Below are 16,712 nucleotides of genomic sequence, written 5' to 3' on the forward strand. Positions count from 1 at the left end.
GATAATCTCGTACAAATAAACTCCCCATGGATGACAATGTCCAATAAAACCTGGAAATTAAGGGCAGGAATGTTGTATGGCTAAGCATATTATTACTGGCATTATATCTGCTTATGTCAGTTCATCATTTCAAAACCAGTTTCAAAAATCGAGATATTCAATTTGAAATACAAGCATTTCAAAAAAGAGGGGGTTATACCACTGTCAGCTGGCGTACATGTGATAACAAAGTAAGTGCGAAAATTTACCGATATTTACTATGAGGGCCGCCATCTTGAATACGGCTTGAAACTAAAGTTGAGAAACGCGTTTTTTCAGATGACCAGAAATCAAAAAGTAACCAGTCTTGTGATTGGTTCTTGACAAATTCTGAATAGACCACGCCTCCAACTGTGCCTTGCTTTCCGTATAACCGTTAATTGTTCGTAAATTAAATCATTTTCTGTATTTTTTTATTCTGCAAATATCAATTGAATATAGGCGAGGCTTTGGCAACTAATATTCTTTATGCTGATAATTTTTATTGATTTTAAATTTAATTTTTTTTCAGTTTAAATAATATGGGTTCGCTGTGGTCTACCAAGAACCAAGAGTCTGATGAAACAACCACTATGCTACAAGTGACCGGTATATTTAGTAATTATTCGGCATGATAATTATTCGTCATAACAGAATTTTACGAGTCGGGTAAAATCTTAATGATATTTTTTTGAATTATGGCAAAATTATGGTTTCAGTGGCAGATCTTGTATTTGTATAGTATTGATATGAACATGTGCGTATTGTTTAATAAACCGACCAACTAAACATTAGAAATACAATAATTTTGATTTGAAACCAATCATGATTTATATACTTTTCTTATATGCAATTCATACCTTAGCGGCCACCGTTGACGACTGTAGCAGTGTTGCTGCCCACGTCCACTGTGAGACTATTGTGGTAGCTGTCAGTCCAACTGACACTTCTCCGCCTGCATCAAAGTCAGTGTCAAGATTATCCTGCAAAAAAGAGAAATACTTGAAATTATTTGTTGTCACAGTGATGAAATTGTTGGCGTGATATTAATTGTTCATGATTAAATCAGTGTGTCTGGGTCACGAATACATCACTGTAATTGGACTATACCTGGTTTATCTATACATTTCAATAATGCATAATGCGCCATCTGTCATTGTTATCGATACTTAATATTTAGAGACGTGCATTATGCATTCTCGTATCCTTTATTGTGGGTACATGCTAATCACACACGTTCCAGATACATAATATTGTTCTTGAGATATGAGAACTTCAAAATTTGATCTTTTACCTTTATGAATCGTTTAAAATGTAGACGTAAAGAAAAGGATCGTCTCAATTTAAAAAAAATAATATCTAGGGATCTCCTGAAGTACATTGTCAAAAAATGAAGCCGTGTTGTGAAGCTAATAAGAAGAAAGGAAATAGATTTGCCAGTCCAGTCAGCGCATGCGCAAATTCGGCGCTGCTACCGTGGCACCCCTAAAAACAAAAACAAACTAGGATTGCCAGCAAGTTGCACTTTCTGCAACACGTTTTTACTATTTACAGATAAAATTAATTACATTTTACATTTTGTTGATATATTTGCAAACTTGTGTTTAGGATTTGAAATTGGAAATTATGTACGAATTACGACATTTAATTTGGAAAATGCTTTACATACTTACAAAATATAAGATCTTTGCACAAATTACGGACATTTTACACCTCTCCCAATTATATATTACGAAAATATAAACAATTAATTGTGCACAGCTTACGAAAATACCGCTTTCTGACCCTCTTTTTAGTTGCGGGAATACCAGATTGCGTTTCTAGAGCCAGTAAAAGGCGCAAGAACTGATGAAACTAATGGGGTTCAAAGGCAGTTGTATTTACACTGCTCTCTATATATTGCAAAACATATTATATATCGATAAGCGTTATTGACATCTAAATAAGCAAAACGGTGTTGTGGTTTTAGAATGTTTCATTTAAAATGTAACTTCGTTATGTACTTATAAGGATGAAGAAAACTTCTAAAAACATTCTTTTGGTTAGTGTATTTTCCCTGGCTGCATCAAATATAAAATGTAACAACTTCGAATTATATAAATAGAAAAATGTGTTATTTTCCTGCTAGAGGGAAGACAATTATGTTCAAATATTTCACAGTGTGGATACACACCAATTCCAGTCCCACATTATCCAGTCACGATATCACAGATAAATCAGTTCAAGTTGCATTTTCTGTGGCGTTAAGGGTGGTAGTCGTCGCGCCACGCATGCGCGAGATATGTGGGTCTCATATAAACAAAGATGGCGACTTTGACTGTTGCGCAGATCAATGAGTACAAACTGAGACATTAGAAGAGCGCATTGGATTGTGGGAAAATCAATGTTTATCAACACAAATGATGCATATGCGCGAGAATTTATAAGCACATCTAAAACATTATGTATCGTTATGTTATGTGGAACATACACGTTAAATATGACCATTGTCTTTATTAAATGACGCATAATTCCATATTTCATTGAATATTATTATCTTTGAATAAATGACATGTTGATATTTTATTCATTCATTTGCTGCTGACAATTATGTTAACCACAATTCTTTTATGATATAATATCGATATCATCATCGCTCAGGAGACAACGGATGTTTTTTCCAAAACTGGTGGATGAGGTTTTGGGAAGATTGGTGACGATTCTGTGAAAACATCTTTCTGTATTATGTTGTATTTTACATTTCTGTACATATTGTTATCGGCCGTTTCTACAGAGTACTCGGCTTCTTCTATGTCCCAAGTATATTTATTCGAATCTTATTGTGATTTTTGGTAGTTTAGATGTATGTACAGGAATTGTTCCAAGGCGTACACATTTAAAAGAAAATATTCATGCATGCAACACTGGGGTTTATTTCTAACGTGCAGAATGATGACTTAAGCACTGTAGTGAGACTAAACTGTTCGATGGTATTCTTTTTGACCGCAGAGTCATCAATGTCATCAATTGAACTAATGTTAACTTTGAGTCTTTAGTTGAACAGTTAAGAGACATTCTCAAAATGTAATGTCAAGCAAATTATCGAAGCTCAAAAACAAACAAGCTTAAACAATTGGAGATTCTTCATGAAATGATAGAATCATAAAAAAATAACAAAAAAGCGTAACAACGATTAATTCTTAAATTACAAATTTAGAGCAATGTACCAATTACAAAAGTTTAAGTTAAAAAAATCAATTAAAATCCTGAAATCAGGGAAATCACCAGGAAATTATAAGATATACTAGTAGTCGTATTTTCTCATTAATTCTTTAACCAAATTGTTCAATCTCATTTTAAATGCAGGATATTTCCAAGATTCTTAAAATATAAATAGTATAACACATCTATATAAAAAGAAGACAATAATGACCCTAGACTGACCCAGGCATCTTCGCCAGCAAAGGTACGTTTATTCGGCTATCGCCTCAACGCTACATCTTGGCAGAGTGGTATACCCAACGTATGTTTAAGTGCGCCCTCTCTGGCAATACTACATATATTATCTTAAATTCATTGTCCAGTCAAATTGCTCGTTATAGTAAGTATTGCTACATCACAGACAAAATTGTACATTAGGAGAGACTGAACTGACATTTTATAATCTGTTACTTGAGAGTTAAAAGTGCAACTAATTAGATCAATTCTATCTATTAATTTGTTTTCCAACTTTTCACTATACTACACTGAATAAACAAACATATCTAAAATAAACTGTATGATTATTTCATTGATTTTACAGAGGGCATTTGATTGTGTTTGGAGTAATGTTTTTTTTTATAAAATAATAGAAAAAATTAAAATAACAGATGTATTACAATTTTAAATCGGGGTAAAAGAAGGATAATGTAATCAGTCCAACTCTGTTCAATCTCGTCAAAAATGAGTGATACAATTAATTCTAATAAAAAAACCTTAACCCAATCATTTTAATTAACACAAAAGTCACATCACTACTGTATGCAGATATAAACTAGATACACATATCATGGTATTTTGCTAACATCAGCCGGAAAATTTGTGGAAACTAGAAAAGTATTAGCAGACAAAGCTGCTAAAGCAATGTTTTTACTCAACAAAACCCTGCAAGAAAATACTGACACTAAAATAATGATATCTAGCAGATATTTGTTATTAAATTCAATGAAAATATTAAACACTGGAGTTATTGTACAAAAAGTTAAAGGGCGCCCTCTATTGATATCATTTACCAAAAAGAAAATACTAAAAAAGGCAAAAAAAAACATATTTTTAAAAGAAACATGAAAATTACAAAATTCCTCATTCAAAAGAAAAGAAATTGAAAATTAATCTTCTGCCATGGCTATTTGATTTCCCGATTTTCTGCTTGCAAAAAATTACCAAAAATACAATTTTTGAAAGATCGTCACTCCAAGGTTTATATAGGACAACTATACCAATACAGATCAACCATATATATAAGTTTGATAGCAATCGGATGAATATTATTTGAATTATTGTGCCCAAAAGAAAAGTTTAGGGCGACGCCGGACGACGCCGGACGACACAGATTTTGCCACTACTATCACTTCCCTTCACTTCATTACGGCAAGCAAAACAAATATTAAATATTGAAAGGCGGTGGTCGTCGCGCTGCGCATGTGCGACATTTGTTGATACACATTGATTTTCCCAGGCCATAATCCAATGCGTTCTTTTAATGGGAATCGCAAGTATGAGGGTTTGACCTGGGCTCGACTTGCACTAATTACTGCCGGTGACTCCTTCGATACGTTCCAACCACCTAAAAAAGACCTAATTAAAGCTTGGTAACGTCTCTTTTTGTACTCGTTGATCTTTGTTTATATGAGACTCATGGCGCGACGACTACCGCCCTTTAATCTGTTGATTTTCTGAGTAAAAGTCAATTACCCCCCCCCCCCGTTTGTTAAAGATAATGACACTGTTTTCGCAATATTCGTGTAATTTGTCAAGACACTTATGGAGCCCTAAATTAGAATCTAATGAAATTGTTATGATAGCGACTTCACTTTCGCTCATTCGGTTCACATGCCGTTGCACTATTGATTAGAATCAACAACTTGCATGTTTAGGCTGGAAATTATAAACATATATTACAGGAATTTGATAAATGGATGTTTACTTATTGTATTTAGTAGTGGCAACTTTGCAAGGCTTTAACCGTGAAACACATCCCTGGTAATCACGTGATCGTGTCAACAACTGCAGCAATTGGACGATCACATGGTTACTGTGCCACGCCTTAGAGACTTGACTTTTAAGATAGAGAGTTTGTAACCTTTTGTAAGAGAGAGAGGGAGTACGTGAGAACTGTAGAGCGAGGGGGTGAACAAAACCATGTTTTACTCCGCTTTTGAACTGAAAAGAATATCACTTTCACTTCGGCTATAAGTGTTTTATGTGTATGTACATTTGAGTTACTCACTTTATCCATAAACACCTTCACTCTGAGTAGATTGTAAGTCTTTGCTAAGATAAAAGTAAACACCCCGAAACATATAACCAGCAGAAGTGCCTCTGTTAACGTGATCCCGACATCCACAACATCATTGATGGTGTCCGTATCGTTGTATTCTCTTAGAAGACTGTTGCAGAAGGTGGTATTCTTAGTCTCCGCAATCACATCACCAATATTTGTTAAGGTAAATATAACCACGAAGTAACAAAATACGTCCATGTTCATAGATTTATGGCTGCAAAGTGGTTTAACCTCAGACTATGATAGTTAGTTAGTGAACTATACTTGCGGCTGATCTGCACTGGCTCGGAAGATGAATTCTGATTGGCTAAAAAAAACAAAAAAACTTGTGGCGTTGAATGCACGTTCATTGTCAGTATTGTTATGCAAATTCAAACTAGCTAATCATTTACAACTTTCCGAGCCAGTGCAGATTAGCCCTATACTTGGGATGTTTCAAATGGTCCACGTACATGGGGGTGTATGATCTCCTCCCATGTAATAAAAAAATCAATACCGACGTATTTCGATATTAAAACAAGATTGTTTTTTATTTCTTGATCTATGCCCTCAGACATTTTGAGTATGATTGACAAACATGTCCTGAACTTATAAGGTCCATTAGTTTGACCAGTGGTGTAAACACCCTGCTCTCGTTGTTACATGGTCCCATGACGTTGACTCTTCAATTGTGATATGTTGTAGTTGAAACGTCCTTGTCGCTTTTTATTGTTAGTCACGTTCACACGATAAATCAACAAAACATCTAAAGAAGCATCTAAATAGTCTAAATAGTGCATATAATACCTTCTCTGATTAAAGAAACCTATAGCCAAGGACAAACACATTTGTAGAAGGAAAAGTAAATTCAGACCGAGCAATCACAGTTTAGAAATTGAAAGAAGAAGACACAACAGAATCAAGCGACAGATTCTGAGTGTAAATTATGTAATAAAATGATTATGGCGTTGAATCCATGCCAAAATTAATGATGGCATTTCACAAGACATCATTCCATTCCACAACCCAACATTCGACTATTCGTTATGCCATTCTGCTATACACAGTACCATTTTACATGACATCATTCCATTCAACAACCCAACATTCGACTATTCGTAATGCCATTCTGCTATATACAGTGCCATTCTACATGAATCATTCCATTTCACAACCAAACATTCGTAATGCCATTCTGCTATACACAGTGCCATTTTACATGACATCATTCCATTCAACAACCCGACATTCGACTATTCGTAATGCCATTCTGCTATATACAGTGCCATTCTACATGAATCATTCCATTCCACAACCCGACATTCGACTATTCGTAATGCTATTCTGCTATACACAGTGCCATTTTACATGACATCATTTCATTCCATTCCACAACCCAACATTCGACTATGCGTAATGCCATTCTGCTATACACAGTGCCATTTTACATGACATCATTCCATTATACAACCCAATATTCGACTATTCGTTATGCCATTCTGCTATACACATTTTCATTTTACCTATCAATTATACAGAATATCATTGTGCGACGTGAAATGTCATTCGACAATACCTAACGCGTTGCGCCATTTTGCACGTAACCATTTTGCATCTAAACATTTTGCGTGTACCCATTTTGCTTGAGCGACCTCTAGTGGCAAAAAAGTAACAGGTTTGGATTTATAAAAAAAAATGGCGGGGACCGGTGGTAGCAATATTGAATCTGTCATCAGTAGTTTTAAAAACAATGTTGCCAGTTTAATGAGATCACTTGAATTGGAGGAGCACGACACCATGTATTACGAGGGAATATATCGAAAATCGGTAACGCTGCTACGTGTCAATGAATGGAGCAAGAATAGTGAGTGATGAGGTTGTTCATCTGTTAAATGAAGTTACACGTGAACTTGCGAATTTTGACGGGTATTGCAATGACGGATATAGAGCAAATATAACGACTAAAGATAAAGTCGGGCGACCTTCTTTTGACATCCCGAAGGATCAGCTAATTTATTTAGTCGATCTGGGATTTACCGCTGTTCATATTGCCAGCATGCTCCAAGTAAGCGAACGGACGATTCGCCGCAGATTGAGCGATTACGGCATACGTCTGTCGGATAAATATTCTGATATTACTGAGAGAGAATTAGACTCAAATATTCGTGAGATTTTAAATGATTTCCCCAATTGTGGATTTCGAAGAATGCATGGATTTTTGCTACAACGAGGACTCCGCATCCAACAACAGCTGGTCCATGATTCCATGTACAGAGTTGATGCGGAGGGGGTGCTCACAAGAGCCTTGGAATTTAAAATAGTACAACGGAGACCATATAATGTATATGCACCATTGGCATTATGGCATATCGACGGTAACCACAAACTAATCAGGTGAATATACAATACTTACCAGTTGGGATATATATCAATGTAGTAGTAGTTTATTGCATCCATTATTAGAATATTACATTTCTCATTTACGTTTAAAAGCAATAAAACAAAACGATTAATACATATTAATCAAATTGTTTAGAAAATTAATCAATATCTTAATCAATTAATGTCAGAAATAATAGGTACCTGAATAATAAAGTTTATTTTGCTGTATACACTATCATTTCAGGAAAGCCGCCAGTCTAAATATTTATAAGTATAATTCAAATCTGAAGAAACGTTTTGATTGGATGTGTCTGGTGTCGTCTGCTGCACCCACCCAATCAGATTTAATATACTGACGTCGCGCTCGTTCTGATTTGTTAAGAAGTCGCAGCTGCCATCTTTGAAATATAAATACTTATAAATATTTAGACTGGCGGCTTTCCTGAAATGACAGTATAGTTTTAAATACAATCAGTTAAGGGATTGATGCAATATACTACAACACACAAAGGGATTGCATGGAACTGTGACAGATTAGTACATTTCACTGACACGTACATTGTAGATTATTGCAAAGTACCATCTATATTGTACACACATGTGTTTACTGGTGTCATCTCTGTACACAACGTATGTGTTTACTGGTGTCATCTCTACATGTATGTGGTTTACTGGTGTCATCTCTGCATGTATGTGTTTACTGGTGTCATCTCTACTCTCTTCATGTACGTGTTTACTGGTGTCATCTCTACTCTCTGCATGTATGTGTTTACTGGCGTCATCTCTACTCTCTACATGTATGTGTTTACTGGTGTCATCTCTACATGTACATGTTTACTGGTGTCATCTCTGTACACAACGTATGTGTTTACTGGTGTCATCTCTACATGTATGTGGTTTACTGGTGTCATCTCTGCATGTATGTGTTTACTGGTGTCATCTCTACTCTCTTCTTGTACGTGTTTACTGGTGTCATCTCTACTCTCTGCATGTATGTGTTTACTGGCGTCATCTCTACTCTCTACATGTATGTGTTTACTGGTGTCATCTCTACATGTACATGTTTACTGGTGTCATCTCTACATGTTTATGTGTTTACTGGTGTCATCTCTCCTCTTTTCATGTAGTTTACTGGTGTCATCTCTACATGTATGTGTTACTGGTGTCATCTCTACTCTCTACATGTGTGTGTTAACTTGGGTCATCTCTAACCTACATGTGTTTACTGGTGTCATCCCTAATCTGTATGTGTTTACTGGTGTCCTCTCTAACCTACATGTGTTCACTGGTGTCATCTCTACTCTCCATATGTATGTGGTTTACTGGTGTCATCTCTACTCTACATGTATGTGGTTTACTGGTGTCATCTCTAGCCTGTATGTGTTTACTGGTGTCATCTCTAACCAATATGTGTTTACTGGTGTCATCTCTAACCTATATGTGTTTACTGGTGTCATCTCTACATGTATGTGTTACTGGTGTCATCTTTACTCTCTACATGTGTGTGTTAACTGGGGTCATCTCTAACCTACATGTGTTTACTGGTGTCATCCCTAACCTGTATGTGTTTACTGGTGTCATCTCTACATGTATGTAGTTTACTGGTGTCATCTGTACTCTCTACATGTATGTGTTTACTGGTGTCATCTCTAGCCTGTATGTGTTTACTGGTGTCATCTCTAACCTATATGTGTTTACTGGTGTCATCTCTAACCTATATGTGTTTACTGGTGTCATCTCTAACCTATATGTGTTTACTGGTGTCATCTCTAACCTATATGTGTTTACTGGTGTCATCTCTACATGTTGGTGTTTACTGGTGTCATCTCTACATGTATGTGTTACTGGTGTCATCTCTACTCTACATGTGTGTGTTAACTGGGGTCATCTCTAACCTACATGTGTTTACTGGTGTCATCCCTAACCTGTATGTGTTTACTGGTGTCATCTCTACATGTATGTAGTTTACTGGTGTCATCTCTACATGTTGGTGTTTACTGGTGTCATCTCTACATGTATGTGTTACTGGTGTCATCTCTACTCTACATGTGTGTGTTAACTGGGGTCATCCCTAACCTGTATGTGTTTACTGGTGTCATCCCTAACCTGTATGTGTTACTGGTGTCATCTCTACTCTACATGTGTGTGTTAACTGGGGTCATCTCTAACCTACATGTGTTTACTGGTGTCATCCCTAACCTGTATGTGTTACTGGTGTCATCTCTACTCTACATGTGTGTGTTAACTGGGGTCATCCCTAACCTGTATGTGTTTACTGGTGTCATCCCTAACCTGTATGTGTTACTGGTGTTATCTCTACTCTACATGTGTGTGTTAACTGGGGTCATCCCTAACCTGTATGTGTTTACTGGTGTCATCTCTAACCTGTATGTGTTTACTGGTGTCATCTCTAACCTGTATGTGTTTACTGGTGTCATCTCTACATGCATGTGTTTACTGGTGTCATCCCTAACCTTTATGTGTTTACTGGTGCCCTCTCTAACCTACATGTGTTCACTGGTGTCATCTCTACTCTACATGTATGTGGTTTACTGGTGTCATCTCCAACATGTATGTGTTTACTGGTGTCATCTCTAACCTGTATGTGTTTACTGGTGTCATCTCTAACCTGTGTGTGTTTACTGGTGTCATCTCTAATCTGTATGTGTTTATTGGTGTCATCTTTACATGTATGTGTTTACTGGTGTCATCTCTACATGCATGTGTTTACTGGTGTCATCTCTACTCTCTGCATGTATGTGTTTACTGGCGTCGTCTCTACTCTCTACATGTATGTGTTTACTGGTGCCATCTCTACTCTGCATGTATGTGTTTACTGGTGTCATCTCTGTGTATTTGTTCCTCCTGGAAACTACTGTAACCCCTTAATTCTGTACACTACATGCTGCATATTCAATTGATTTTGAAGGTTATAAAATTGAAACATGAATGATTCTTGAGTCAGATTACAGTAACAATTGTAGAATCTTGCATATTTATTAGTAGACATATTATTCTTTTATTGTAGGTGGCGTTTTGTAATGCATGGAGGCATTGATGGATATAGCCGAAGAATTATGTATCTTCATTGTTCTACCAATAATAGAGCTTCCACAGTGTTTACAGTATTTGTAGAAGCAGTTGGAAATTATGGTCTACCTTCGAGGGTTAGATCTGATAAAGGTCTAGAGAATGTAGATGTGGCCAAGTATATGTTGATGCATCCTGAAAGAGGGCCAAACAGGGGAAGTCATATTGCTGGTCGTAGTACTCACAACCAGCGTATAGAGAGACTATGGCGAGACATGTTCTCAGGCTGTGTTTATGTGTTTTATAATTTATTCTATTATTTAGAAGATCAGAAACTACTGGTTCCCAGTAATGAGATGAACATATTTTGTCTGAATTATATTTACACACCCAGAATAAACCGTTCATTAGATCTTTTCTGTCAGGGATGGAACGCACATTCTATAAGAACAGCTAGTAATTTCACACCTAACCAGCTATGGGTCAGTGGTTTATTGTCCATTGCTAATTCCAACAGCACTATCGCAAGAGAAGCTTTTGAACCCCACAGTGAGGTGAGTAAATATATTTTCTTTTAACTCGTCCAGAAATTCTAAATCATCTAAAGCATCATTTCTGGCTTTTCTTCTTCATAACATTTTTGCCTCTTCTACATCTATTTCTTTCTTTAGCTCTACCTAATTGAGCGGAATGGACTGTCTGTATCATTGACGGTCTGTTATACCACAAGTCAGATGGCTTTTATATTTTGTGTGTGTTTTTGTTATACTGGTGGGGGCAATGTGAGAAACACTTTTGCTGTATCATAGGGTTTCATATATAATGTCCCAAAATATTACGTAAGACAATGAAAATTTAAGTAAATTATCAAATATATATCTTTTGATATGACACTAACAGCAAGTACTCATGCCAAAAACATGTACACCGAATATGAACTAAATCAGAGCAGTAGTTTTAGAAAAAAAATGATAAACATTTCCTGAAATTAGCAAACTTTGTCATGACACAAACACAATTGAAGAGTACTCATCCCAAGGATCATCAACACAACTTGGTTCATATGACCAGTGTATTTGATGGTCAACCATGAATTTACTAGGTAAAAGCATACTTACCTGTTTTACATAAGTGCAATGCACTTTATGTATAATTGAGTTTCGTATTTAACCGGAACCTCCATTGGTCATTAAAAAAATCAAGGAACTAGGGGGCCTGTTACCCAAACCGACCCTACAAGTCGTCGCTCAGTTCCTTGCCTAATCATTCAGTATTTAGACCATCTCTGGAGAAGGAGTGTTAGACCCTCCGGTCATTATCCGACAATTTCGTCGAGTCTAGTTGGTACAAACCTTGCGGTTTAGTGCCTACGTGTGTTAACGTTTCAACGTAAGAGCTACTACTATTTCTGTGGTCCGTCGCTTCTGTCAAGCCGACGTACACAAATTTCAAGATGGCTACCCAGATGGAAACGGAAGACGTCACAGACCCCGATGAACCCAGGGCGAGTGGCGGGAATACAGCCATGTGGTCACCTGGTCAGGACTCGATGGCTTTAGCAGATTCGCCACCCAGCAAGAGGGCCAAGCGAGAGGAAGCGTTAGACAAGTTAGCACGTCTTGAAAGAGAAACGGAGGAAGCCCGACGTTTAGTGCTGCAAATGGATGAAGAACCACTAACGGAGGACGACATCGATCCCCACAACGTGTTGTTCACTACGAAGGTTAGATTGGCGGTGGAAAATGCTTACAAGGGAGTTGGTTTACCACCCACCAGGGCAGCTCAACCGATGGCAACGGTGCATAGAGCAGCGAAATATACAGACAAAGACCTGGAAGATGTGCCCATCGCCAAAAGACGTGACGCGGCAGTGAAAAAGGGTGTTCTCTTGGTTAAGAAATGGTTCCACATGCCGCAACGCAAGGCCGATTTGACAGCTGCTAATTTAATGGCGGTCGCCATTCCTGTCGACGAGGGGTCATTACCATGCACAGCAAATGTGATATCCCAGAGTTCAATGCGTTTTGTACCATCCAATATACACTTTATCTCCGCACGAGGGCGCAATTTCAAATTGAAAGAAAAACTAGCATACACGCTATTACCATTCTATGACCTCAATTGACCCACCAGCCTCATTCCCAACTTGATACTGGAATTCTCATTTTTTTGACGTATTTAAAGTTTTTTACCCGGATCGTTTTAACCATTTCAATAAATAGTTATAGACTATAATTGATTATGCGAAATTACTGCATTTTTGGTGGTTTTTGGCCTACTCCTCTCACTGTTATGTTAGAATTACCGCTGGTCGTGAAAATGAAAAACGTAATTTTGTTGGGGATTTCAAGAGCTTTACAACGATATGTAGATCGACCATATACACGTTATGTCCCTCATAGGAGTAGTGAATAAAGTGTCATAATGTATTTTGTCATTAATTTGCATACCATATATTCACTATTGAGATAATATATACACTATTGAGATACTATGGGTATAGGGATAAAATGAACATTTTCCATGTATCTGTTTTTGATACCAATGCATTTCATTCGTTTCTCTCAATATTATTTTCTGACATATTATTCATAATAAATTATGTAATATTAAAGTGAGAATATACTAAATATAGTTAATAACAAATGATTTTCAAAAAAAATGTGCCACGCCCCCTCCACTTGCCCTATTTCTCCAGTAAACGTGACACACATTGATGTGTTTGAAGTTGAAGAATTAATACCTAGAAAATAGTGTCATTACAAATTTGACAATTTAGGCTGACTTTAGAATAGTTTTACCAAGTGTAAATAATAATTTATTATTATGACAGATTTTTTATATTAAATATTGAGATTAGTTTAATAACAAATGATTTTCAAAGAAAATGTGCCAGGCCCCTTCCACATGCCCCATATTTTACAGTCAAAGACTTCATAGAAAATAGTGTCATTACAAATTTGACAATTTAGGCTGACTTTGGAATAGTTTTACCAAGTGTAAATAATAATTTATTATTATGACAGATTTTTGATATTAAATATTGAGATTAGTAATGCATCTTGTGTTTTGTTTCAGATCTTTTGTGCTGAACTTACCATGGACAGTTTGCATGTGACGAGTGATACCTGGCTTGATTTTATATACAACATGGAGATGTGATGCACATAGTGTTTTGTATTCCTTGTGTGTGCCAAATAAAATTTCAAAATGTGATTCAGCAGAATCCAACAAATTCACTTCAATGTGTTCAGTGTATTTAATTTCAAATGCTAGTGAAGCTGCTTCAAGTTTCTTATCAAGTTTGTTAAGATCATCCTTTTTAGTAACTTGAAGTAACTTTGCTGAATGATTTGCTTCATTAATTTCAACCTTGGTATCAAATTGGTCGACCAGTTTTGTTTCATATTGCTTCACATCATGTTTTTGATCTTCAGATAACTTTGCAAACTTTTGTATAAATTCCAGTTGTTGGTCGATCTTTTGAGCTTCGTTGAAGAGCTTGTCAATTAGTTTACCCACGTTTCTCAATTTAGCATGAAGGTGATCCATAGTGTATTCATTTATGGGGTCATACTTTATAAGAGGATGATTACTCTGACCATTACTTTTTTCTTCTGCCCATGAATTCATATCCGCAAGAGTGATAGACATATCCAATTTATGATTTGGATTGTGACATTTATGAACTGTAGCCAAACATAAATTGCAGAAAAAACTGGTACTCTTTCTCTGCAAGACCAAACTTTTATACTTTTCATCTCGTTCTAGTTTTCTACAGTATTTCATCCCCTTTATACCATGTTGGGCAAATTTTTCAGTGCATGCCAGAACAGGAAGAATATCAACTTCTATCAGTGCATCACTCTCTGGGGCATTTATAATGGCAAATGGAATGCGGCTTGCATCAGAAGACTGGATTTGGATTTCTCCATACTTGATTACCATTATATTTTATCAGACGTATAGCACCACTGATGGCAAATACTTTGAAATTTTGGGACACTCCCTTGAAATCTTGGAAAGTGTGGCCACCCTCACCTACAACTATTTCTAACTTCTGTCTTTCATTTTCATCATCAAGGTCATAATCCAATTTCTTTTCAGTCAATATGTTGAGGACACTTCTCCAAACCAGGCCTTCAATATCATGAACAAACCAGCCCTTTTTATTTTGAGAGGCAGTTTCTGACACCATTTCAAATTATTTCACAAAGTGGTTAATTTGAGAATTCTTGAAACATTTTCTTGTGTTCTCAGAGATTTCTCTAAACCATCATTGTCAGATTCAGATAGACCGCCCCCTAGATGGATAAATATGTGTTCTGCTTCAGAATCATTCCATAATTTAGTGTCATTTGTAGTCTGATCTAATTTCTGGGAAGATGGTGCTGCTAATAAAGCCAATTTAACAGAAGGAGGCAGAATATCTGATGTAATGGCTTCCTTGAAAAATGATACAGATAATACTGATTTGGCAAATGTTTTATCTTTATTTAATCGTAGTTGCCAAAGGGCACTCTCATCAAATCCAGACAACTTTTCACCTACTGCCTGGTGCTGATTTAAGATTTTACTGATGTAGGCTCGACTCCCAGTGGCTTTCTTAGAAATTGCTGATCTTTTCATGCTAAATAGAACTGCAAGAGAGACTTCCAAATATTTCTTTGAATCATCCCATTCGTGACCCTTTAAATTTTCCAGCAAATTTCTCACCACTTGTCTTACTTGAGATGGCCCTTTTTGAATGATCAAATCGGAAAGTTGCCCTATTTCATTAGCAACGAGCGATCTCGCCTTCATCAGCTTAAATCTGTGAAAAGCACGGCTGGCAATAGAGCTTGCCGTCATTCCCATAACGAACAAATCATTCGACGCGATAGCATAAAATCGCCTACAAACCATTTGAAGTGAGCACATCGTTTTAACTTTCTCGAACTGTGATATATAGTCATCACTGTCATTAAAAAAGCAACAAAACCCGAATATTCGAGTCAAAGTCTCGGAAGAAAGATCAGAAAGCGAACGACCTTGTGTGCCGACGGACATCGGCGATCGAGTGAGCAGTTGAAGCCAATTTCCCACGTAATTTTGCGGCTAAACTTGCCTGCTTGACTCTTTTGGATACTCTTAGCATGATTGTGTAGGAATACGTCCAGAAAATGTGATATTGGTACAATAAATCGCACGATAAGCACATGGAAGGCTAACCCGGAAACAACTCAAGCACTAAAAACGGTTTTTGCGCAGAACGATGCCAGAATTTCAGTTCTGCGCATAGCAATATGCGTTGGTACAGAACGTGTTGAATTCTGGGTAAAACCTTGTACCGTGCCATGGGGTCCTCGAGTCGTCAGTACTGGTATGGCGGCCCAACGTGTGGTTTCTGGTGGAAACTGGGATATCAACGACAAGGAAGGGGATTTATCTAAAGGTTGTATGGATAGCTCCGATTTCCTGAAGAAGAAATTCTTTGGTACAGCTGAACGCCGCCACGGGAAAATTATGCCACCCAAGGAGGAAATACCTGTGCCTGAATTGGAAACGTACGACCTGGAGCGGCCATACGCGATGCAAATGCCTGTGTTGGAGCACGCGGCCGGGGAATTCGTCGATCCAAGCAAGCTCTCCAAAATGGGGATCAGGTCTAACCGTAGCACTGTTGACGCAGTATGGCCACCACCTATGATGGAAAAGATTGAGCGGTTTGTGTGTGATACTACTTCCGCCTTGAGCGCTGGAGAATGGTTCGACATCGCAATGGATCTTATTCTGGCGAAAT

At 37.0% G+C, this 16,712-nt stretch overlaps 1 protein-coding gene across 1 annotated transcript; it reads left to right on the forward strand.

Annotated features, from left to right (window-relative positions):
* The first annotated feature begins 7,775 nt into the window (after positions 1 to 7,775).
* LOC146733833 (uncharacterized) lies at positions 7,776 to 14,169 on the forward strand. Its single transcript, XM_085491671.1, has 3 exons — positions 7,776 to 7,912; positions 10,929 to 11,484; positions 14,009 to 14,169. The coding sequence occupies exons 1-3, from the start codon at positions 7,785 to 7,787 to the stop codon at positions 14,090 to 14,092; spliced, it is 768 nt and encodes a 255-aa protein (XP_085347797.1). The 5' UTR covers positions 7,776 to 7,784; the 3' UTR covers positions 14,093 to 14,169.
* The last annotated feature ends 2,543 nt before the right edge of the window (positions 14,170 to 16,712 follow it).

Source organism: Saccoglossus kowalevskii, chromosome 16 (genome assembly GCF_978046115.1).
Source record: "Saccoglossus kowalevskii chromosome 16, keSacKowa6.1, whole genome shotgun sequence".
NCBI lineage: Eukaryota > Metazoa > Hemichordata > Enteropneusta > Harrimaniidae > Saccoglossus > Saccoglossus kowalevskii.